Raw genomic sequence first — 25,873 nt, forward strand, 5'->3', positions numbered from 1 at the left:
TATAATTAAATTTAGAAGATAAAGAGTTTTATTTTCTAGCATATGTATGTTTATACAAAAAAAGATGAATTAAATTGATGAAGATTAAGAGTTTCAATATTATTAAAATTAATTGTTATTTAAGGATTTCAATGCAAAAAAAACATATGAAAATAAAAAGTGTATTAATTTGAGTGGCAAATTATGTTGTATATGAATGTCACGTGGCACAAAATTTCCTAAATTATAATATGTATATGATATAATAATACTCTCTTTTATTCCTTTCAAATATCCCATTTGAATGATTGTAATCAATTCTACAAAATTATACTTAAAACCCTAATGATATTTCTTGGATTATGCCTCATTCATGGTAAAATGAGATTTGTAGGATATAAAGAATACTTTTTCCGTTCCAATTTACTTGCAACATTGGAAATATTTACACTATTTATTTATTTTCCTTAATTTGTGACTATTTTTTAATCTATAAGCTAAAACATAGTCAAGTGGGATTTTGTTTGACTCGTCTCGATCAAAGATTATTAATATCGATTTTGTTTGGCTCGTCTCGATCAAAGATTATTAATATCGAATTTTTATAATTTTTTATTATACATAATTAGAGATATTAAGGATTGAATTAATGTATTAACCCGCATGAAAAAAAACAAATATTACAAGAGTATTAGAGTACTTTATTCTTTAATATTCCGTATGTCTCTCCCCATATTCCATTTAGTTCTTATTTAAATATTAATATCTCTAATTTAATTTTATAATTAAAAATTATTTAAACTTAAAAATTAAAAAAAATCTTATTTAATTATGGTTTAAATTATTATTTACGAGTAAAATATAAATTAAGATTAATTGAGCAATAATGTCAAAAAAAAGAGATATGTACGCCGAGACAAAAAGAGTACATAGTGCTCTAACAAGATATACTCTTGCGAGAGATCTTATCGTGGTGAGACTACCTCAAACAAATAGCTTATAATCACATAATATATGTTAGATTGCTTATTTATTCATACGAGTCACATCTTATAGTCTCATTTCACTGTGAAACCGTCTCATACAACATATTTTGAACAAGTAATAGTCCCTCTGCACTATGCCCTTTTGCTTTATTTTTTATTTTGTTGTCCCATGAATAAGCTATAGACACGTTTAACTTACTTTTTCATTCAATGTAAACATTTCTAAAGTCAAGGTTTGGCCGTATGATTCATTATGAGTATGAATTGTCCTCTTTCATTCCTTCTCGAAATCTAATCATACTTTTCATGAGCGAGATACACTAAATACGATGATGATAAATTGTTTGTTCTATAAATCACACATGCCAGGAACATAGTTATTCCACTACAATTAGACTCCAAATCAATAAATACCACTTTCAACTACACCATGAGCATAATAATACCACCCATGTGGAGATTGGTCAATTGGTCAAGTGCCAATAATATTTGATTTGGGATCTGTCCTAATACACTATACAATACTTTCATCTGGACTGTACAAAGTCCAACTACCTCCCAATTCTCAAGTATCTCAACTCAAACGCTTACACTTCATTAAGATTTTAAGAACAAATGAAGAATAATTCAAATAAACCCTGAGTCCTGATCTTGTCTTTCTCAAATTACAGCTACTGTAGTCTGTAAGGGGGAATAAACAATTTGGCCCAATGGGTGGTGATCATCTTCCTTGTTCTACATCTGGTATTTCTTTTCCTCTCTTCTTTTGTTAAAGTTGCAATCTTTGTGTTTTAATTTTATGTTTTTTCAACTTTTTAATGTAATTTCGATATACATGTTTGAATTTAAGCAGAGGATGAGTTATCTTCTTTGGATAGTGAATACCGGGATTACCCATCTCATCCTTCCTCATTTTACAGGTATTTTAATTGTATTTTGTGGAATAATGGTTTTGATTATGTGGGTAAATGTTGATTTTTGAGGGGGGTTTTGTTTGTTGGTTTAGGAATTGTTCAAGGACAATGAATGAAGATGAATTGATAAGTGAATCATATGAGTTGGTTGATGAAGTAATTCATGGAATTTCTTCTAATTCAATTGAAATGGAAGGAAATCTAAGGAGAAGGAAGATTGCATATGATGAGATTATGAGGAACTATGATGAATTATGGGCTCGAAAACATGGCCTTTATCAAGCAAAGTTTAAAATCTCGAGGTTATTTTCCTTGATTTTCTATGTTCACCCGGTCTCCTGAGAGATCGTCTCTCTTAGACGTTACTTGCTTAACCCAAATGCGTACTCTTACTCTACGTTTTCCTTTATGGGCTGACCCAATTAGAGATGGTCTCTCCATCTCTCAAAGAGACAGACTCTCACAAGAATTTGTGTTCTATGTTTATGCTTCTTATTTATGTCAATTTGCACCCAAAACCCCGAGCCACTCGGGGTAAAGAACATAATGGAATGTATATTGTTTCCAATGTCTTTATAAAACTGCTTATCCATGTTAGATTGGTGTGAACTCTCACACCCATTTTGTAGATGTGGTAATATGAAACCATCTTTTGTGTAATTTTGCAAGGCTAGTTGGTTTTCAAATTATGCTAATTCAACTTCATTAATCTTCTTTTCATCATAAAATTTAATCCCATTCATTACCGTCGGAGAAGGTATTATTGGGCGGGAATGAAATTTATGAAGAATAACACATACGTGAGGATGAAGCTTTTTATCCCTGAAGATTAGGGTTGGGGCTTCCATATATCTATGCTTAAAAAGGTGTTTGGCATGAGCTTAAGGTTCAAATAAGTGATTCACTTAACTCATTTTATTTTTTAGTTTTTGTTATGAGATGAGATCAACTCAATCCCTTTCATATGGCTAATTAAGAAACCTCCGTATTGTTACCACTCATTTTTGGTTCTCTCTTTTTTTCTCATTTCTTTACATTTCTTTATACCAAACATTTGATAATATTAACACATAATATTACCTTTATCGCTCTTTAAGCATTTCCTTTCCATTGCATTTTCATTTGTCATACCAAACATCCCTTAAAATTTATTATGCTCATTGCTACCATTATTACCGGTTATCAAACAAGTTGTCAGTAGTCAGTGTTTATCTTTGAGTTTTCTGTCCTTTGATGGATTTGTTGTACAAATAGGAACTTGTGTTTGTTACTTAAATTTTGTTTTCTTCCACAATTGTTGCTTTAGGAAATCTAAGTTACCCGTGCATTCGTTTTACCATTCTTATTACTAGTTGCTATCTATCTTAGTAACAGTATTTGTTAGATAGTTCCAATCTAGGACTTTGAAACAATGAACCCCTTTTCAACCTCAAAAACTTGAATAGACTTCAATATCTTGGGAATTGGTCTTTCCGCCCTATTTCTTTCACCCAATTTCACTGTTAAATCGTCACCCATTCTTATTCTTTTTAACACAAGGGGTTAAGATACCATTCCGTTGAGTGGTTGAGCCAGAACTTACTTCATACAAAGTGATATCGTGATCAAACCGTCCAATCTATACTTTTGGTGGTATTTCGGACAAGTGTACTATTTTAGTACTCTAGTACTCGAGGTATGAACTATACTTTTTCCTTCCATCATAAATATAAATAGTTGGACAATTCTAGTATTGAGATTTGACATTTTCCTTAAATAATGTCTTACTTACATGGGTGAATTCGAAAAACTATTAAAGGTAGCAAGATACGAGAGTTATTTTTTGAAAGCTTTACCAATAGGGGAAAGTGAACATCCATTATGGCTAACATGTAGAAACTGAGGCATTTGTTCGATCTCATCGTTGCAGCTATACTCCTGGTTCATGGATCAGTAATGCTGGTGAGAAGAAGTTCAGCAATTATGTCATACCAAAAACGACCGTGCTCTTACTAATTGGTCCTAAAGGATCTGGGAAAAGCAGTTTGATTAACAGAATATCTAGAGTATTTGAAGATGACAAGTTTGCATCCGAGAGAGCACAAGTAGCATGTAATCTAAGCTATTCCCTGTTCTTTATGGGGTTCGATACTCCCTATTTTGCTCGTTATTTGATTTTTAACTATTATATGCTTGCTACAAAACAAAAAACATTTTTCCGTCTTACACGAAGAACTAAACTATATTATATATTGCTAGATAACCCATCTATTGGGGAAGGGACCTTCTTCCTTCAAGAATATATGATTCCCCGAGGTGCAACTTCGTTTTGCTTGTTTGATACGCGTAGTTTGTCTGAGAACTTTGCTGATAACGATGAAATGCTTCAGCGTTGGATGATCAAAGGGGTTCGACACGGTGAGCTAGTTATTAGGTAAGATAACTTGATATAGATCGGTCATTGCTTTTCGATCTCATTGAACACCAATAATTTGACATTTTCTTGGTGTTTTGATATAGGGATTCAGATTCTCCTGGTTTGAAAACGTCACTAGAATGCAAAGCTCATCAGAGTGGTATTCCTTCGAGTGCGATCAGAAAGGTTAACTTCGTTATATTTGTTGTTAATGGCTATCAAGTACTTCGATCTATGAATTGTGACAAGAAAGAGGACAAAAGGTATATGGAAATAGTGTCCGAAACTTTCAGCTGCCCGTATTTGTCATTTAAAGGTACTTAACGGCTATACTCGTTTGAATCCCATGTTTATTTAAAAATAAACAATAGTTGGATTTATTTTCAGTGGATCGAGCAAAGGTTGATTTATTTTTTACAATTTTTCTATTTTTTAAATTCTCATTCATGATATAATTCATACATTCCTGTGTAACATAATTTACCGGCTAATTCGCCTTTTAAATTCACGATTTGCTCAAAATGGCCTGAAAATAACCTAAAGCTGACAATATTTGCTTTTTTTGACATGAATTCGAACTGATTAGCGAATTATGTGACACTGATATATTCTATCATTTACAATCAACTTTTTGCTCTAGTCATCTTGCATTCTCATCCCTCTAATGCATTGGCTCATTAATCTTTGGTACGGATTTGACCATCACTAACTGTATTTTCTGAAATGCAGATGATAAACCGGTTATTGTAGTCACACATGGTGATTTACTTTCTCTAGGAGATCGAATTCGTGTCCGCATTTACCTAGGTGAGAAGCTGGGTGTGCCACCTGCAAAACAGATATTTGACATACCAGGTGAATACTAATTCGACATATTGCCTTTGTTTATGGTGAAAATACTTGTGTTCTGCAAAACTAAATAGCGAACCTTTTTGTACAGATAACTCTGATTTGACAAGTGAACTGATGATCGTGGACATGATAAGATACTCTCTGGAACACGCCGACAAGAATATCCCATGCAAGGAGTCTGGAGATTGGGTTGATAGGAGTACTTTCTTTGTTAAGGGTTTCAAAGATAAGGTTAGATTCTGGACCCTGGGCACTCATATATGTGAATTATAGTTCTTTGTTTCTCTGCTGCTGAGATTCTATATTGGAACAGCTCGTCTTGTATGAGACCGTCTCACTATGAGAGGGGGCCCATATAATTAGTCCATTTTTGTAACAAGTCTTGTATGAAACTGTCTCATCGTGAAACGAGCCCATACAAGCAGCCCATTAATAAAAAAAATACTAAAAAGAATGATAATATCTGAATTCATACTTGTACAAGAAGCTTTTTTTTTTTTTTTTAAGAGTTTGGGCTAACCCAATTGAAGACGTCTCACAGTGAGACGGCCTCTATAAAAAATTAGTGTTTTTGTAATAGATCACTTTGAATTTGTAAGTGATCACTTTAACACATTAAATGTAAATGGGCTAGCCCAATAGAAATGGTCTCACCATGAGACGTCTGATTTAAGAATTCATTCTTTCTGGCTTTGAATCTAAACCTTAAATTTTGGTGGCTGATGCCCAGTGCTTGCAAATTTTGTACCTTTTAGCATGGAATTGAGATGAGGTCGTTAAGTTACTTAATGGCCTCCTTCTAACAGATTTTTGATCTCCAAACCTCAAAATCTCACTATGTAATGTGATTTACCATCATGTCATAGTATGTGCTATAAAATGTCATAAAAATATAGAATAAGAACATTGTTTTCTTTCAGACTTTTCTTTTCATAAGCTCGAATCATTATTTGGCTCATGTTAAAATTATATAATAGATATAAGAGAGAGGAAGGAAGATTATACTTGAATCTTCGTTCAATGCCAATAAAAAAGTACATTATAAAACTTTTATAGGCAACACAAATTCTTGTGAGAGACGGTCTCTTTGAGAGACCATCCCTAATTTGGTCAGCCCATTATCATCTTTAAGTTTAATTAGGTTTTAACGGGTTGGGCCTGAGAGATATCTTTCAGGGAGACGGTCTCTCAGGAGACCGACTGTATAGGCAAAATGAAATGACTAACAATAACATTTGATGAGCACTATTACAACTATCCACTTACATAGGATGACTAACTACAACTACCCTCGTATTTTCGATCATTATTCCGACAGTTGAAAATAAGAAAATATTATCATCCCTTGAAGTTAAATGTCAACGTCATGCCCTAGTTGTATATCCTCTGCTTTCTTCTGTAGTTCTGTGTTCTATGTAAGCTTTTTGGTTATGTTTCGAGGTTACATAAACATCCGCAGCTAAGAGGCGCTAGCAAATGTGCAGGTTTCTGGAACATCCTTGTTGACATTGATAATTACGGCAATACTCCTGGGAATAGCATGCATCGCTATGCCAACGAATCAAGTTCATAGAAATGATCATCCACCGGTGGCATCTACGATAAAATGGCCTTCAACTGAATCACAAAATCCTTTCAAGCTTCAGGACCCTCTAATCACATATTCATCAAATTCCGACTCAATTTCTACTGTAAACCATTCTCATAAAAGTCAAGCATATGAGAATGTCGACTCTCAAACTACATCTATACCGTCTATCCCTTCAGAATCCGTTGTGGTGTCATCCGAGCCATCAACGACTCTAGCAGCTAAATCTGAATCAGCTTTACCCTTGAAATCTTCAGCTGTTACATCCCAGCCAAGTCTGCCCTCGAAATCTGCTGTTATTACATCTGAGCCAACTTTGCCTTCAAAATCTAGTGCAGATTATTTACATAAACGGCGAGATTCTCGATCACCATCTCCTAAGAAACGGCATCCTGAATCTGCTGTTAAATGGCACAAGATTCGTCACCTGTGGTTAGACTCGGATTAAATTCCACGTTGTAACTTCGTTTTTTGGGGCTTCAAGTTCAATTTAGATGATGTTGTGATGTGTATGCATGTATAGCAACTTTCTAATGTATTATAAATATACCTTGTGCTGATTAGTTTCTCCTCCCAGTGTCATGACATTAAGTCTGTACTGTTAAGAGACGATAGCAATCTTCCGAGTGTATGAGATCGATTGTAACCCGACAGATAAAACATATGGAGCTAATAACTGTTGCTGGTGTGCAAATGACTACGTTTTGTTAATCAAATGTAAAACGTTTAATTTTTTTTATATAACAACAATCGACCCAAGTTCCTTCTGGGAAAAGTGATACATGCTCTAACAGAGACAAGACTCGATTTTCTTCTGTGTGAAAGAAGTTGAATGGTTGATCATTACGCCTACAAACATATGATTTACAATCTCTTCTCAAGGGTACATCGATAAAAACAAATAGGAGATAATCTGTATGTTTTTCGCAATGGCACCTATTTGTCGTGCTTCCAAGAAATGAGAGGTTCAAAAGAAGCTTAAGATATGATCAGTCATCCTTAACAATGTTTAGTGTTGGGAAGGCTTCCTAAAAACAATGCCCTAGCCTTAGCATCAACCGAAAATCGACCAAGAACTGCAACTGTAGCTGTGCTGCTTCCAAACTTCTCGACACCACGAGCGATCATACACATATGGCTTGCCTCGGCTACGACTATTACGTCCCCACCAAGAAGAGGCGTAACCGTTTCAGCAATCTGTCGGGTTAGTCGCTCCTGAACCTGCAGCTTGAATCCATAAAAGTGCACTATTGATTGCAGAAGGGACTTCCTAATGGGATCTCCTCCTTCAACAGAAAAGTAACCTATATGCACTACACCATGAAACGGTAGCAAGTGATGTTCACACTGCGACCAAAATGGTAAACTTAGCGCAGAATGCATCGGCATGTCATACTTGACTTCCTCGTATGGTTTTCGAGGTACCGTTTTGTTGCAAATGTTCAGGTTCATCTCCACTTTACAGTTCCGAAAATTGATCATCCAGTTCAAGAAGCGAGCTGGAGTATCAATAAGCTCTTTCCTTAGCGGATCTTCACCCAAAGATTTAAGAATCGAAGTGACTGCATTAATCATACTTAATGGAATGTTATTGACCGTCTTAGATTGAGATGGGCACCAACGCTTGTCCGAGTTTCTCTTTTCGAAGCGATTTAATCTCAAAAGACTAAAGAACTCGCCCCAGATATCAGCTTCTTGATCATCGAAAATTCCAGTTCCAGATGCAACCAAAGCTTCTATCCACCCATCAGAGGACGAGTCGAGGAACATAGATTCTAATGCAGGAAAATGTATGTGATGGCAATGAAGAATAACAGCAGTACCAGCTGAGTTGATTGATTGCTGCAAAGCTGAGCACACTTCATTAGCCAACCGTTGTGGATCCTGAAGGCGCTTGGAAAAGACATCAGCAACCCGGGAAAGCTTGCTAAGGCCAACGACTTGCTGCCCCGATGGAACATAACCAACATGACATTTGACCTGGAACGGTAGCAAGCAAGATTCACAATACGAAAAAAGGTCAAGATCGCGAACAATGACCAGACCTCCTGCTCCCCCAGCATGGCCAATTTTGTTATTGTCTAGACCTGCTTCTGGAAATATAGCACCTTCTATAATGCCTGTTACATTTTGTCTGTATCCTGGAGAAGTAAGAATTACAGAATATCAACAACTTTAGTCCTATGTACCAAGGAAGAAGCAAAATTTGGCAAAATTGGCAAACATATATCAGACTTTGTGCGCTTTTAATACTTGAGGCTCTTATTCTTTCATCACAGATTTTCGAATGCTACAGTCTCACGGTGAGACCAACTATCCATCTTTATTGGGGTTAGTCCATTATGTATTTACACTGTGTTTGGATAGAGAGAAATATAGGAAAAAAAAGGGGAGGAATTTGAAGAGATGGAAGATTCTTGTTTGGATTTCAAAAAGGGAAGGGAGGAATTTAAAGAAAAACATGACCAAATTTATTTAAGAATACAATATCTCCTGAAGTAAAAGATTTGAAGGAAAACAGTGTTTTCTTTCCTTTTTTTCCCTTCCCTTCTAACAAAGTGCACTATCCCTACTTACCTTTGTCCTTCCTTCCCTTCCCCTGCCTTTTATTTCTTTTCTCTTCTAATTTTCTATCCAAATATATTAGTCTTAAAATAATCACTCATAACCAAAGTGGTCATTTACAATTTTAAAATATTCAAAATGATCGTTTTTTACAATCTTAAAGTAATCATTTTTATAGTCTTAAATATAGAGTGATCGTTTTAAACTTGGAGTGATTTACAATCTTAAAATAATCATTTACCATTTTAAAAAATGATCACTAACTCGATCCCTAAATCCCTTCCCTGAATCCCTCCTATCCCTTTTTGTTATTCAAGTAAGGATTTTCCATCCTTTTAAATCCGTCTCCTTTCTTGCCCCGCATTTTTCTCTATCCAAACATAGTGTTATGATTTAGTGATCATTTTCTATATTCAGACTTAGAGTGATCCCTAAGGTGACACTTACCATCTTAAAATGAGGGCTTTCAAGATTATTATAAGCGAAAACAATATCATACTAATACCGATCATTTTAATTAAAACGTTGAGTATGATAGATCAACAAAGATAAAAGCAGTATTACCCACAAAAACATCAACAACATCAACATAAGGTATAATACAGTAGATAAACAGTAAAGATTAAAGCTTAAGTATAACAAAATCTAATGAAGAGAATAAGTTGAGGATGACCTTTAGTTGCATGCCTAAAAGCTTTAGCTACACGAAGTGGAGTCTTAATGATGCCTTCCCTGTTGATATCTTCACCTAAACCCTGCAACAAAATTCTTATAGCACCCTGAATTTCTGCTTCTTCTTCTTCTTCAACACCCAATTTCAAAGTATTTTCAAGTTCCACATCATAATGACCATCATTCAAAGCACCCATTGACAAAAAGGGTGGAAAAAGAAAAAAAATATACAAACTTTATAATAATTTAGTGAATACCCAGATAAAAAATGTTGAGAAAATTCAAAATTAATCAAAATATGGCAAAAATATAAGAGAAAAAAGATTAAGCAGAGCAAAAAAGAGCTTAAAAAGAATGAATAAAAATGGTGATGATTGGAGTACTATGGTGCTAAAAGACAGAATGGTTGCACCCTATCTATCTTGAAAAGAGAGCGTTATGGTAGAGATGTGGAGGAAAACGAGACAATATAATTAACACAGGAAAATAAAAAGAGGTGGAATAATATTGCTTTGTACTCTTCCTATATACTCTTTTGAAAAATATATTTTATAAATACTTTTTAAATTATCGTAATGACGTCTATAAAAGTTATGATTGAAATGTCTAAAGGGTTAGTGTTAAATGACGATATATCATATTTTTATCAATAACCCATAAATAAAAACGAAAAGCTTAATACACCCATAGACTGTAGATGATGCTTTTTAGACTAGAAATGGTATCTCTAATTTATAATATATAGATAAATATTAATTTATTACTTTACATTATTATAATTTTATTAAAATAATTTATTAAAAATTGTGAATTTAATGAGAAAAATACAAAAAAAAACATATACTTCATTTTAACGTGTATGTTTATATTATTTATTAATATAGAGAGTACTTTTTTGTGGGGTGCAATTTGATGTTGTCATAATTATGTGGATCAACGATTTCTTTGCTTGTTTAGATGGCAAGTTGCATTTTGAGTTTTGCCTCCCTTTGAGTGGCGAGGGTTTTCTTGCACTAGACTACTAGAGGTAGTCAAATTGGAGCTTAGTGAAATTTATGTACTCACATAATTTATGTGCTCTCATATGTCAATTGATTAGTTGATAAATAATTAAATATAATTTTAATTAGTAGATGATAGAATAATAAATGTATATTAACTTTATATACTTTATTTATTTTCTTAGATGGGTAGTTTATTTGGTGGGTAAACAAAGTTTTTTTCGTCAAAGCCAGGTCACGCCGACATTATGACATTTTGGAATTTTTTGATTGATTTGTTCCCACTTTTCTCTAATTGAAAATATTGGTTGTTTTATTGTTTTTAAAGTTAGCTGAATAAGTCAGTTAAAAAGATATTTGATAGAATTAAATATTGACTATTGACTATTATTTAAAAAAAACTAGCTAAGAGCTATTAAATAGGACAAGAAATTTGATATTACATTTTGACTTATATAATCAAACATACTAATAATTTTTTAACCAAAAAAAAATTAAAAGACTAATACCTTTTATGCAGTACTCCTAGTACATTTAATTGATAGAGGTGTCACCATACTTTACCAACTTCATATCTCCTACTTATTTTGAATTTTAGTTGAAAAGTCATCTTTGCTTTTACATTTTTCTTAGTTTGTTGGCTCAAGTCAGTTGGGATATTAGAGGAATGTTTGGTTTTATTTTTCCAATCTCATTTTTGACATTAAAATCATATCCCAATTTTTTATTTGTTTCGAGAATATATCATTTTGTGTATACATGTGAAACATAGAAGTAGAAGTATGTATTTACTGAAATAAATATATATTTTGTGCAACCCTAAAAATTAAATTTTGTAAATAAGATCATATATATGGACTTCAATTTTGATGTTCAAAAATTATAATTTTTTTAAAACAGATTTATAATGACTAATAACCGAAAAAAAAATCACTACATCATAAAAAGAGATTATTGATCTGAAAGAAAAATATAACCCAAAAACGAGTATTAATCTAATTATATGTAAATGCAATACAATCTACAGAGAAAAAGAAAAATTATTTTCATGTAATCAGCACCTTAGACTTAAATTTTATTCCTTGTGGCATTTAACACTTTTGTTAAAAAAAGCAAATCTTGTTTAATTGGACAAATACTGCATTTTAATATAAGGTACTAGGATCAAATCTCACACAATCTTTTTTTTCTCCTCAATCTACTCTATTATAAAATAAAATTTAAAAAAGCACTTGCATAGGAAAAGAGCATCCTTATTTTCGTTCTACTTTTACTTTTTCCTTTAGATGGGTCCATTTTGTCATGTCAAACATGGCTTAATACTTCCTTCGTTCTAATATAGTCATAAACATTGAAAAAACAGACACAATTCACTTATTTCTCTTAATCTATGATTCATTCGTAATCTATAAATCAAAGCATAGTCAAATGGGATCTTGTTTGATTCGTTTCAATGCAAAGATTATTAATATCAAATTTTTATAATTTTATATTATACATAATTATAGATATTAAGAATTAAATTGGTGCATTAGACCGGGTGAAAAAAAAATGTTACAAGTATTTTGAAACGGAGAAAGTAGTAATATACATCAATATTTTTAAGTATTTTTAGTAAATAAATAAATTAAGAAGAGATAAGAACCGTTGGTGTTGGAGTCTTGGAGATTATGGCGGTGGTGGGCCGTTGATGGTTGAAATAGAAAAATGATAAACAAAGAAGCAAACCTAGAGTACTTTGTTTGACCATTGAGCTATCACCTATCTACAAACTACAATCTCAATTTCTTAAATTAGACAATTTTATGATGACACCATTTCAAATGAGTTGATCTAATATATTATTCCCTCCGAACCAATTTAGTTGTCCTATTTTTTTATTTGGTAAAGTCTTTTTAGTTGTCCCATTTCTATTTTTGTCAATCTTTTTTTTACCTAAATATCCTTAGTTCGCACAAAAAATTACGAATATACCCCCATATACCTTACTTACCCAACTACCATTCACTACTTATCCTTCACTACTTACCTTTTACTACTTACCCTTTTTAATGGATCCCACATCATTCTTAATAACCGTGTCCAAGCAAATGGGACATCTAAATTAGTTCGGAGGGAGTATTATCTTAAAATGATTAACAATCAATTATAGTTTTAAAGTGATATTTATAGTTCTAAAATATTTATTTATAACTTTAAAATGATCACCAATAATCTTACAACAAATAAAAAAATATATTAATTATGTAAGCTCGATTCATGATTGGAAAGTCATACAAAAACAAGTTGAACTACAATTTGCCAAACATGTAATGATATAATAATAAAATATTAAACAAAATAAGAGATAAGAGAAGTGAAGGGAATGGAATAATGGATGTAAAAAAAGAGAGAGAAGAAAGTATTGGTCCCTACCCTTGATAATAGTTTATCAAGAGTAGTACTTTGTATTGTGTCGATTAAGAAATCCTAAGGGTTACTTACCAACCCACTCAATTTCTAGTGCATACTTTTACGCTTTCTCAATTTTGAATTTATAAACTTTTAATTTTTAACTTAATTGAAGGGTAAATATTATCTTTTTGAAAATAAATTAATCACAGTTTTCATCATAAAACAAGTGTATTTTTTATTATATTTTTTTTTAGATTTGGACACGAGGATACTATGGTCAATCTATAAATGGCACATACACGATTCACAAATCACAATTGCCTTGCTGAGACATAAACTATAGTATTAGGAGACACAAAGTTGTGAGATGTAGACATGACATAAAACAAAAAGAGGTAAAGGTAAAGGACATTCTAAATATCGTGTATAAGGTAGGATCTTAGTGGGGTTTTATACTTTTTTCTGAAAGATGCGAAAAAATTATACCCGTTCCTTTAAGTAGAGAGTAAAGAGTGATGCGCGCAGTTAAGAAATCCTCCAACTGATACCTGCACCTAGTAGGAGTCAAACCCCAAATCTTCTGCTCCACCTACGGATGCTCTATCCACTGAACTACAAGCTTTTGGTAATATTTTGGAAATTGACAAGACACCAAACATAACAAATGTGTTTATTTTTAATTGTTGTCAAATGTCAAGCAATAAATTTTGTTATTTGATTATTGTCATCATGTCTAATTTACACAAAATGTATTTGTGTTGTATATAATCCAACACCTATTATAACTCATAAATTATAATATTTTAATGCTATAATTTATAAATTATCTAATTGTAATTTATAAATGATTCTAATAAAACTAAATGAATTTATTAAAAACAATAAATTGAGTTATTAATTTTGGGGAAATTATCAACATTTGCTCGATTCGTTGAAAATAACGTGAACTATTATTTATTTTTAAATAAATTCATCTATTTGGCATAATAACTGAAAATAAACTCAATTATATTTTATTTCTAATCGCTTGACACAAAAATTTCAAAAATTATTATAAAATAATTAAGTTTATTTTACTAAGAATTCATTTAAGAACAAAGAAAAGATAATTTTTTTTTCGGTGGTAATTGATTTATGGAAAATTATCAATAGTACCCTTGAGGTTTTGCACTTTATGAATTGTACCTCTAAGTTTTTTTTATTATCAATGGTACCCTCGTACTATTAAGCGTTTTACAAACGTAATCTTTTAAAACCTTTTTCCATTCAAAATCGTTCAAAACCGTTAACTTTTTTTTCTTTTATTTTTCAATTCAAAACATAAAAGAAAGTTAATGGTTTTGAATGATTTTGGACGAATATAGTTAAAAAAAATTACGGTTGTAAAACGCTTAATAATACAAAAATACCATTAATAATAAAAAAAAATTTAAAATACCATTGACAAAATATGCAAATCATTGATAATTTCCCTTCATTTATTATTAACAATTTTCTTTAAAAAAAAATCATGTCCAACTTCGAATTTCTAGGAAATTTGCTCGGAAGCGAATATCTTCCGCTGCCTTCTATTCATTTTTGTTCCCACAACATCGGTATTCATGGCTGCCAATTTCTGGACTTCATCTCATTAGTAAGTTTTAATCATTCAGAATCCTCCTTTTTGTAAAAAAAAAGTGATCAATTTGTTGAAATTGATATGTTTGAGTAAAATTGTACAATTTGTTGCAGCAAACAACTATTAGATCCAGAAGAGGTAGATACTGTTCAACAACTTGATAGAGATCGAGGGATTACTCTTGAGGATTTCAAGCTTATCAAGATGCAAATGTCCAATTGTATTCTCTCTTTCCTTTCTTTTCTAGTTTGATCCCCTTCACTTCAATGATACTTTTCTACAATTTCTTTCACTGAAAATTGGTGTATGATTGAAATGGGGAAGAATGATTTTGGATTAGATGAAGGTGAATCAGGACTTGGGGGGATATTCATGACATAAAATTTTCTGAGAGAATGATATGAATTGCTAAACTCGGTTGCCCTATCAAAACAACTTAGCGGATGTGTTTACAAAACTAAAAACGGTGATTGATTTTTTTGGTGAACATTGATTTGAACAAGCAATAATGCAAGTTATAAAGAAAACAAAAATATCACACACAAAATTTAATAAGGTTAAGCCAACTTGGGCTATGTCATTCTTGGTGGCGTTTTTTTATTGATATATTGAAAACTTAGAGTTCATGAACAATGATCTCATGGAATGAGAGAATACTGCCGTTTAATGTTGAGGCAACAACAAGCCAAAGACTACATTTCATGACCCCAATGCTATAAATTGACTTACATCTATGGTAACGTTTGGAGGTTTGATGTACGCAACCTCACCCTTGTTACCGGTAACAAGAAGGTTGTTTTCCATTGATCCTTGGTAGTGAATATTATCTACATTTTCAGGTAAATTAAAAGTGCACATGATTTAACGAGTGATTTTACTGTAGTCTATTATTTTTCGAAATTAAAGAACAGTATATCTTTGGCCCCATTGAATAAGGGATTAATCTGGGACAAATAATACAGTAGAATTAATGCCATATAGAAGTAGTAGATACCATAGGATTGAGTGTCCCTTACAGATGATAGGATTTTCCTCGTTTGAGCAAGCTCCTTCTGCCTCACTAATCTGCAGAATGCCCGTTCAGGCAAAATACCAGCTCGTTCAAGCGCTTTTCCTTGCTTGTTTGAGTAAAAGTCTTCCACCTTTTCCAGATTGTTCCTAGATTCGACTACTCGTCTGAACACCACACCCTGCTCGTCGGAGCAAAGGTACTTCAAGCTGAACTCACCTTCAACACCTATTTCAATACTGTGCCACCAAACTTGAGTCAACAGCCATTAACTCAAGGCACCTCAATAGAGAATAATAAAGGAACCATTTTTTCCCTTGTTAATGTGATGTGATATATTGTGGGAAGTGATTTATGAGGAAATTGTACTGTGAACTATGATGATGTGTTACTTAATTGTCTTATTGGATAACACAATGACTGAGCTATAGATAAGTGGCAAGATATCTTGTTCCGGATTTCTTTTTTGGGCTTTCATTACGTGAAAAACCTAAAACTTATAGTTTGGAGGTTGCAGTAATGGAAGTGTGTAGGTTAGCTATAGGCAAAAGATTGCTTAGGGTAGAAATGCGCAGAGGATTGATGAAAGTGATAAATCCAGTTTTTAAAACCAAATTTGGGTTTTATGTCTATTACTTGAGATATTCCGTTGCAATGTATTTTTTAAAAGAAACCGCTCACTGTGCTTTAGCTTGGTGGTTCTGCTTAGCATCTCATCTTTAGCTCACTGTGTGGATGCTGGAATGCGGTGAATCTGTATTGAGTTTACATTAAAAAATCACCAAGTAGAAGGTGACAACTAGATATTTCAGGTTTTCTTGTTGGTAATATATTGAGAATTATTTTGATTAGAAAATCGAAGGGACTGTCATGAACGGATAGCTATTCGTCAATATACAATGCGTACCTCTTAGGTACTTGTTGCTCGTACTAAACTGCATTTCAATTCATGAATTTGCCCCACTTCTATTCTTTTTCCCCCTAGGGGTAGGTCTGTCTTGGAGAGGCTTGCTGGTTTTCTGAGTACTTTTTAACAACCCCATTTCTCGTACTTTAGCATACATTTTTGTGTAGCTTATCTCTAAATTGGAGTTGGACACTTGGTACACGGAGCATGGATGGATGTTTAATTTTCGGTCTTAAGATTGCCTCCTACATGATATGGATGTATCATCATCATTGTATATGTACTATGTAGTATAACATTAGTACCCACACAAATATTTTAGCATCTAAGTATGCCGGAACACTAGGTCTTATGACAGTGGATTGTTTTAAGAGGCGACCTTAGTGTTTAAATTACTGCTTTGTAAAAGGACATTTATGTTGTGTTGCAGTTACAAGTGTGAATTTTTGAAATTGACAAATTGTATGTGCTTATCAAAGTTCTGCATGCGACAAATGATTGCTTGGAAATTTGCCTAAACCATGATAGAAAATATTGATATTTTGGCTGGCCATTCTTGTCTTGTAGATATTACAAAATTGGCCCAGAATGTGAAAGTAAGACAAAGGTGTGACCTCTATCTTTATTCCTTCGCTTTTGGTTCTGATAAGAACTGTAACTGATGGTTGCTTTTTTACTCTTTGATCATGCATTTTATTTCTCTGAAGGTTGTGAGCAAGTCCTCTCCTTTTTAAGAGAAACTGCTTAAATCATTTCATTGTTATCACTTATTAAAGAGATCTTTCAAATGTTGTTCAATAAATAATGCCATCTTTTATACCAATACTTTTGAAAATTGATCATATAACCTACATATTTTGAAAGGGGCTGGGAAAATTTGACAATGTGTCTCTATTGATAGATATACTTCTAATATCAATCTCTGATACTTGCTCACATTTGCACACATTTGCAGGGTTGTTGCTACTGCTATAACATATATGAGACGTGTTTATATCAGGTACCTTCACACTGGTTATAAAATATAGTTCAAATTGGATGAAGGCTTATGATAGTAATCCATTTTGAATAATGTAAACTTCCATTCTAGAAATGAGATGCAAATAAGTTCTTTATGATGAGGTTCTTAGTTATCGTTTTGTTTCAACATTAGTGAACTCTTTATTGACTGTGTTTTGGTTGGAGATACACGACATCGTAGGGGTTGTTTACATATAGGCTGTTTCCCTTTAGTTAACGGATGGTGTACCTTCTCTGGCTGGTATAGTGGTATTTGTAGGCAACCCCTATGATGGCGTGTTAAAAATTGGAACCAAAAATCATATTTTAATTCTCTATATCTCCATCTCTCTCCCCCTTGTGCATGTGTGACTTATCTTTTTTTGTTTCTTTTGATATATCATGACATAGGTTGTAGATATCTACGACTTGGTATAAATTCAAATGCTACTATGGTTATACAGTGAAACATTGGAATCTTTTTTGGTCTCAAATTCATGAAAGTGAAACCATGGCTTTGTTGTATTCAGGTTAAACTTACACAAACAAACCATGACTTTTATCTGAGTTAGTTGAACCTTATTAGCTTTTAGAAATTAGCAACCAAAGAACAAATTATTAGGTTTTAGGGTTAAGAAACCGAACAAAATATTGGATCCAAGCTAAGATTGACATTTAGAATGATGGAATTCTATTAGGAAAGTATTTAGAGTTGGTAGGTGTTAAGGGAAAACGTAAGACTAGCATTTTGTGCATCAAATTGCGGGTTAGTGGAGAGGCCATGACATTCAAAGAGAACAAAATATGAAAACTATGTTATTTAGAAGGCGTTTGGTTACTGGTATCGAATAGTTTAATGAGTATGAGCTTTAGTGTTAATTTCCATAAAATGTTTTTCAAAACTCATTTTCAAGTGTAGTATTCACTTAGTCTACTACCAGACAAAATTTGCATTTGAACTGTTTGCTCCCCCCATCTGTCGCTAAGCGTAGGATTTACTAAAGTTCTGCTGTCCAGCCGGTCCTAGGAAACTTGAATTGGTCTGAAACGGTAGTATTGCCAAATAAATATATGATTCTTACGCATCCTTTCACTCAACTGGGTTTTTGTGAGTTAAACATTTATGTAAATATATACTTCTGCTATTATACAGGTGTGTATATTGTTATGTATAACAATAATAAAAATATAACAATAATTGTGTTGGGATGAGGGTTGAGGAGGATAAGAGCCTTCATTTTTCATTTGATTTAAAACTGAAGATCTCTTTGAATTTGTGAAGGCTCTATAATTTATTTTTCTATGGTGTTTCTATTTAGAGAGGGCTGGATGATCTAAAGTTTGAAGACTGCTTTCTTTTTTTTCTTTTTTTTTTGCAGCAAGAGTTTGACTGAATATGATCCACGTCTCGTTGCACCAACTTGCTTGTACTTAGCAGCAAAAGCAGAGGAAAGCACTGTACAGGCTAGACTTCTGGTATTTTACATCAAAAAATTGTGTAATACCTCCTACCTTATGTTTCATTTGTTTAATGAATCCCCTTATGTTTTACTCATTGGTTGACAAACTGGAGCGCTTATGAAATTTGGCAGATCCTGATGATATGAGATACCGGTTTGAGATTAAAGATATTCTCGAAATGGAAATGAAGGTCTTGGAAGCTCTCAACTACTATTTAGTCGTATTTCATCCTTACCGTTCACTAACTCAGTAAGCATCCTGTAATTACTTCACAGGCTATAATGTACCTTTTTACATTCTATGGTCGTTTTACTGCAATGGTTAGTGATTATGTAACAGGAGAAAAATCTAGTAATATATAATGAAGATATCTAATCATAGTTGTTATTTTTTGGATTTGGATCATGTGAAAACCAATTAAAGTGGTAAAAACTTAAAACTGTTGTATATAAAACTTAAATGGTGTACATATTTGAGTGACAATTTCATAAATAATTAGACATTTGCTAAAAGATGTACATACATGCTTAAAAGGTGTACATATTCGGATGACATTTCCGTAAATAATATGAATTTTTTCTTTCAAAAAAACATGTTCACCCTATAAGATAGTATATACACTTTTTGCCATGTATATCTAAGTCTGGTTTTCAATTTTCACCACTTTAGTTGTTTTCACATGATCTTGCCTCTACATTAATTCAATTTCTTGGACATCATCATCATCTCACACCTATATTTCCGCTTATAGAAGTATGCTACAAGTCCTATTTTTCTTTTCGTTGAGCCTCCTAGTTGTGCATGCTCATGGAGCAATTGCATTGCATTGTACTATCTGTGGAGTTTGTTATCTTTCCCATTGAATATTATCATCAAAGTTGTTTATCTTTCCCATTGAATATTATCATCAAAGTTATTTCCATCTTTGCGCAGATTCCTTCAAGATGGTGGTATAATGGACCTGATGCAGTTCACTTGGTAAGATAAACGAAAGCCTGCCGAATTTAGCTTGAACTATATTTGTGGTAACTTTCTCCCTAGTGATGCGAGGGATGTTTGAAACTGTGCAGGGGTATTGTCAACGACACATATAAGATGGATCTTATTCTTATTCACCCTCCGCATTTGATTGCGCTGGCTTGCATATACATAGCTAGTGTTACAAAAGATAAGGACAGTGTCACATGGTTTGAAGAGCTTCGAGTCGACATGAATGTGGTATGTATATAAACGCCTCCATCCAATCAGGCCATTTTCAAACTACACGATGCTTTCTTCCTTGTATTGTTGTAGTTGTCGTCATATATCGTCACAAAATCAATGAGTTTGAACTGCATTTGATTGCAGGTGAAAAACATATCAATGGAGATACTAGATTTTTACGACAGTATGAAGAATAACATCGACGAAAGAGTGAGTGTTGCTTTCAGCAAGCTGCCTATAAGAGGATGATGTTGAGATTAGCTCTAGTTTGTTGTGTATAATTTAATGTAAAATGATCCTTTTAACTGTTTCTTGAAGATTAATAGATGCTTGCTAGTTGCTAACTTTGTTAGAATGAGTGAAACAAAAACATTCCATAAATGTGAAAATAAGTTTTAGTTTTCGCGAAACAAGGAGAAGTTTTATGATTAAAAACTCCCAAAGAAGTATCAAATCACTTTTTCTTGTTGATTTGATACTAGGATTTTTGCCATTACTTTTCTTTTGTTATCCCCATCAAGATTTTCATATAGATTAGAGCTTTCAATTTCTACTATCATGCAATTTCTATCGTTAGATTTGGTCATAAACCTCCAATTGTTTGCTCATGTAGAGGATTTTTTTTTACTAAGTAGGAATTGTATAAACTTAGGAGTGTAGGTTTGAATAAAACATGTGTTTGGTTTAAAACTAGGGGGTGGAACCTGGACACCAATTGTGCTTAAAAAACAAGAAATTCTATTTTAACAAATGATCAATTCAACAATCACAAATTCTTATGAGATAGAGTTTTTTTGAGAGACCATCTTTAAATGGGCTGACTTATTATATATTTTTTAAAATATTGTTAGTAGGCATTAAGAATACAGTAAAGTAAGTAAGCATTAAGGATATAAGTAGACATTAAAAATATGTAAACAGACATTAATCTTTAATTGGTTGGGCTTGAAATACGTCTCTCAAAGTGATGGTCTCTTTAGAAACTAGCTGATAACAATTTGCCCAAATTTACCATGAAGATCCATTTTTACTAAAATCTACAAGTATAGACTATTGAAAGGATTTACAATTTACAAGCATAGAATTTTATGTTTAAGATCATTTATATGATAGGTAGGTAGGTTGGGAAAATTAGGTGTGATAGATGAGAATTGTATTTAAAATTTTTTCTGTAAAAAATGGTATTTACTTTTCAATTAAGATAAACCTCGATTCTATGCATGAGACCTCTTTGAGTTCCTTGAGATCACCAAATAAGTTTCTTAGTAAAATTAATGACTTGAGCTCTACTTGAATTTGCTCATTAACTTCTATTGCAAAGCTTCTAGCCATACTTGCTTGACTTGGCTTGTTCTTCCTTCATGTTCCTTAATAGTAAACTGATAAATAGTTAGAATTTACCACTACATCTCGAGTTTTAAAGCACATTTACAAAAAAATTTAACTTGAGTCAAGATTTAAAATTTAAATTTTATCTCTTTCTTTATCTCTTATTATTTCTATCCAAATACAGAGTTAGAGTGCTCAAATATTAGTCTATTAATAAAAGTATGACAATTTCAATAGGCAAAATTATTTTGTTATGTATCTAGAATGATTTCTACATATATCACAACATACTACTTTCTAGAAATTATAATTTGAAAAAGATTTTGTTTTATTCTTATATAATTATCTTTACATTATTTCCATCAAGATAAACATGAAAAGCAAAACAATAAAGACAAGTAAATGAAAACACACCACAGAAATGGTATCCACTCCATTAAAAATTGATGCAAAGTGAGGAGATAACACCTTTCTTCTTGCCAACCAAGCCAAAATGTGCAATCAACGGAAGTAAGGGAGCATGGCCATGCATGGGGTCTCAACTCTTTTTTTTATCACAGGGTAGGATGTAAAAAAAAACTAATGAAAATTGAATTCAGAATTGTTTTTCAAAAAATAATATTTAATTTCTAACTGAAACGAAAATTGATTTTTGATTTTAATTCTCAACTAAACCGTTGAAACAAAATTAAATACTCCTACATGCTCTTTTCTCAAAAAAAAAAAAAAAAAAAAACTCCTACATGCACTCGTACACATTTGTTCATGACAGCTTGTACTCTATAAACTAAACCTGCACCTCTCACGTGCTCAAGTCCACATTTATATTTTTATCATTTTTTTTATAGTCAATCAAATCAAATTAATTACTTCATAAACTAAACTATCCACACTCTGGCAAACAAAAAATCATACTAGCTCCTTCCCTCTTTTTCCCAGTGGAATTGTACCAAAAAGAAGTGAAGAGATATATTATATTTATTCTGTTCATATTACTTAGCTACTTCTATTAAAAATTAAATCTATCAGTTAAAACATAGTAATGTTGGATCTTGTTTGATTCATCTCAATTCAAAAATTATTAATATCAAATTTTTATAATTTTTTATTATACATAATTAAAGATATTAAGGATTGAATTAGAATATTAAATTACATAAAAATTCAAATGGTGTATGTATTTTAAAACGGAGGAAGTATTGAATTGTGTTAAAAAGAATTTAATTGTATACATCAAAATCGGTAAAGTGCATGAAGTCCAATTTGAAATAACAAAATGATGAAAATTAATTAAAACAATTAAGGATTAAAATTGACGATGCTAATTGAGAGATTTACAAAGAGAATAATAATGAGTTATTAATTGTTAATAAAAAAAATTTATTTCTTAAACGATAAAAAATCATTTTATTATTACAATATATTTCATATTACTTATTTTATCATTATTTAATCCATATTTAAGAGGCATCTCATACCACTCAACAACAATCTTTGTAATCAAAATATTCAGCTAGATTGTAATTGGGCACATGCATGGCTGATGGCCCAACCCGAACGTGATGAGACTGTAACAATTTACTGCATGCACCACCACACGTTCCGTACCAGTACCATTTTCCTCATCATAAACTACCTCTCTGTCCCTAAAATAGCCCTAGTATAAATATGTTGAAAATAAAAAAAAATAAAAAATACATGTTTTGGGGAGGTCGAAGAAATGTATGGATGAAATGAAAAAGTAAATTAAAAGTAGAGAAGTCTGAAACAGACCTGATAAAAGCCAACCTTGTAATGTGAACACAAGATTCAATTTTAAATTGATCCAAAACCCTTGACCTGAAATCAATACGATAATCCAAATAAATAATATGTAAATGTGAATGAAAAAGAGTATGATTCATCGCGAAATCAAAAAATTAGGCAAATTTATTTGGACAAATTCAAATATTGAGAATAATGGAGTAGTCCACTTTGGATCTTAGAGCTTTTTTCTGACCAATTTTGGGGTTTAAACTTTGATAACTCAACTACGATCCTCCTTCAACTACTTGTGTACTATCCGTAAAGTTAATGATTCATCCCATTTTTGACTTCGTTATTGCATGCAATAAAGAAGATTAGATGCATACATTTTTAAAAAATTTAATCTTTACAAATTATGATTGAAAAGTATTAAATTGGATGAATTTCATAAAAGGAAAAATTATTATGAATAATTTAACTTTTCACTCATACGTTGTGATTAATTCTAACTTCGGATTATTTTTAATAAATGAATTTTTACCCTAAGTTTGTTGTCAGCAAATTAAATTATAATAAAATTAAAGGTTATGAAGCTGATAGCATACTAAGAGTAAATGTTGAATTATTAAAAAACAATCCAAATGTGATTAGAGTATTTATAACATATCATGGGGTCTCAATCATCAACTTGAACTTTTATTTGAATTGGTTTCTTGACAAAGGGTGAGATTATTCACAACAGATGGATGAAAGGTTGAATTATTGATATCAACTTTTCTTTAATTAAATAGAACTGAATTAAATTAATAGTTAAATTTTACATTAAAATAATTTAAATGAAGTCTAATTTAATGATATCTTAAATTTTGTGTACACATTTTGTGTTATTATCTCCCAGTTTAATTTAACAAATGATATATTTAGTCTGTATAATAATATATTAAAATTTTTTGTCTAAGTCTAAATATGATTTGTGTGTACACAATTTTAGTTTAACGATGCGTAACATCGTTGAAAATGAAAAAAATCAAGATAAAAATGGATATAATTGTATTTGATGGATTATTTTAAGATATTTTTATACAAGTAAGAATTTGGAAAAAATATTTGTAGAAGTAATGAGTAGACAGTAGGTGGCATTGTTGGGCAAATCCTAATAATTAATGTCTCTCGACAAGAAGCTTACGTGACTACGTGATTGAGTCATTCAAGATAAGTTGACATGATGCCTTTTTAATTCTTTTTCTGTATCGTTGTCTTTACTTTCCTTAGCTATAATCCACTTAAACGATTCGTTCTAAACTACAATGCAACATTAAAAATATTATATTATTTTTTTATTATTTTTAATTTATGATTTGTGATTAGTTTTTAATTTATAAGGTAAAAAATAGTTAAGCGAAATTATATTTAATTCGTCTAATGCAAAGATTATTAATATTAAATTTTTTCATATTTTATATTACACATATTTATATATATGTTTGACAAAATTAGTAAATTAAATTGTTGAAAATTCAAACATTATAAGTATTTTAAAATAGAGGAAGTATTAGTTTTGCTACAAGATAATAAGCATTTCATCTGTAAATTTGAAATTTTACTAAGTACCTTTAAAAAATTATTTCTAAAGGTTGATTTTTAGGTTATTATCTTCAAAAGTTCGATGTTTTATTTAATTTAGAAAGGTTTGTATTTTGCATGCTCTTTTCTTCTAAAGATCTAAATCTTATAATCAGTTATATATGTTGTTTAACCTAATGAAAAGAAAGCCACGTATCACATTTTGATTTGTTTATATTTTTAATAATGAAACTTTTTTAAAAAATAAATAAAAACTTAAAAAACCAAATAATTAGTCCTCCTCCTTTTTTTTTTGCCTATTTTATGTCTAATAAACCATAAACAATTAGACTTATCAAATATCTCTATAAACATAAACAGTCATATGTCCTATATATATTTACCTGAAAATTTGGTAATATTAACAGTGGATGATCAAATAAGCAATATATTGTTTTCCATAACGGTTGAATGATTCTATGAAGGAGCTTTAAGATTCGCCCCGACCAAATATGCATTTTATTGTATTTTTAATTAAATTATTTTTAGTAATCCATAGTATACTTCTATGTATAAAGACTAATTAAATCTTGTAATAAAATGAAGTTTAAAGGTATAAAGTACTAGAAACAATATTTGAGGTTTGTAGTTTGAAATTTGATTTTATAATAATTTTCTATACTGTTAATTCA

At 31.6% G+C, this 25,873-nt stretch overlaps 3 protein-coding genes across 4 annotated transcripts; 2 read left to right on the forward strand and 1 right to left on the reverse strand.

Moving 5' to 3' along the window:
- Positions 1 to 1,361: 1,361 nt before the first annotated feature.
- LOC130813042 (uncharacterized) lies at positions 1,362 to 7,489 on the forward strand. Its single transcript, XM_057678740.1, has 9 exons — positions 1,362 to 1,709; positions 1,819 to 1,885; positions 1,972 to 2,181; positions 3,789 to 3,970; positions 4,118 to 4,292; positions 4,379 to 4,590; positions 5,004 to 5,129; positions 5,215 to 5,357; positions 6,611 to 7,489. The coding sequence occupies exons 1-9, from the start codon at positions 1,676 to 1,678 to the stop codon at positions 7,160 to 7,162; spliced, it is 1,701 nt and encodes a 566-aa protein (XP_057534723.1). The 5' UTR covers positions 1,362 to 1,675; the 3' UTR covers positions 7,163 to 7,489.
- LOC130813043 (GTP cyclohydrolase 1-like) lies at positions 7,431 to 10,477 on the reverse strand. The gene is made up of 2 exons (XM_057678741.1): positions 9,953 to 10,477; positions 7,431 to 8,855 (listed from the first exon to the last, which is right to left on the reverse strand). The coding sequence occupies exons 1-2, from the start codon at positions 10,146 to 10,148 to the stop codon at positions 7,714 to 7,716; spliced, it is 1,338 nt and encodes a 445-aa protein (XP_057534724.1). The 5' UTR covers positions 10,149 to 10,477; the 3' UTR covers positions 7,431 to 7,713.
- A 4,357-nt stretch (positions 10,478 to 14,834) lies between these two features.
- Positions 14,835 to 20,986, forward strand: LOC130813044 (cyclin-C1-1-like). 2 transcript variants are annotated; one of them, XM_057678742.1, is made up of 9 exons: positions 14,835 to 14,979; positions 15,078 to 15,184; positions 17,448 to 17,487; positions 17,836 to 17,880; positions 19,259 to 19,377; positions 19,472 to 19,589; positions 20,274 to 20,318; positions 20,411 to 20,558; positions 20,688 to 20,986. In XM_057678742.1, exons 1-9 carry the CDS (start codon positions 14,948 to 14,950, stop codon positions 20,790 to 20,792), a joined length of 759 nt encoding a protein of 252 aa, XP_057534725.1. In that variant the 5' UTR covers positions 14,835 to 14,947; the 3' UTR covers positions 20,793 to 20,986. The 2 variants fall into 2 exon arrangements, with proteins under 2 accessions (XP_057534725.1, XP_057534726.1); XM_057678743.1 differs by lacking the exons at positions 14,835 to 14,979; positions 17,448 to 17,487.
- Positions 20,987 to 25,873: the final 4,887 nt, after the last annotated feature.

Source organism: Amaranthus tricolor, chromosome 5, assembly GCF_026212465.1.
Source record: "Amaranthus tricolor cultivar Red isolate AtriRed21 chromosome 5, ASM2621246v1, whole genome shotgun sequence".
In the NCBI taxonomy this organism is placed as follows: Eukaryota; Viridiplantae; Streptophyta; class Magnoliopsida; order Caryophyllales; family Amaranthaceae; genus Amaranthus; species Amaranthus tricolor.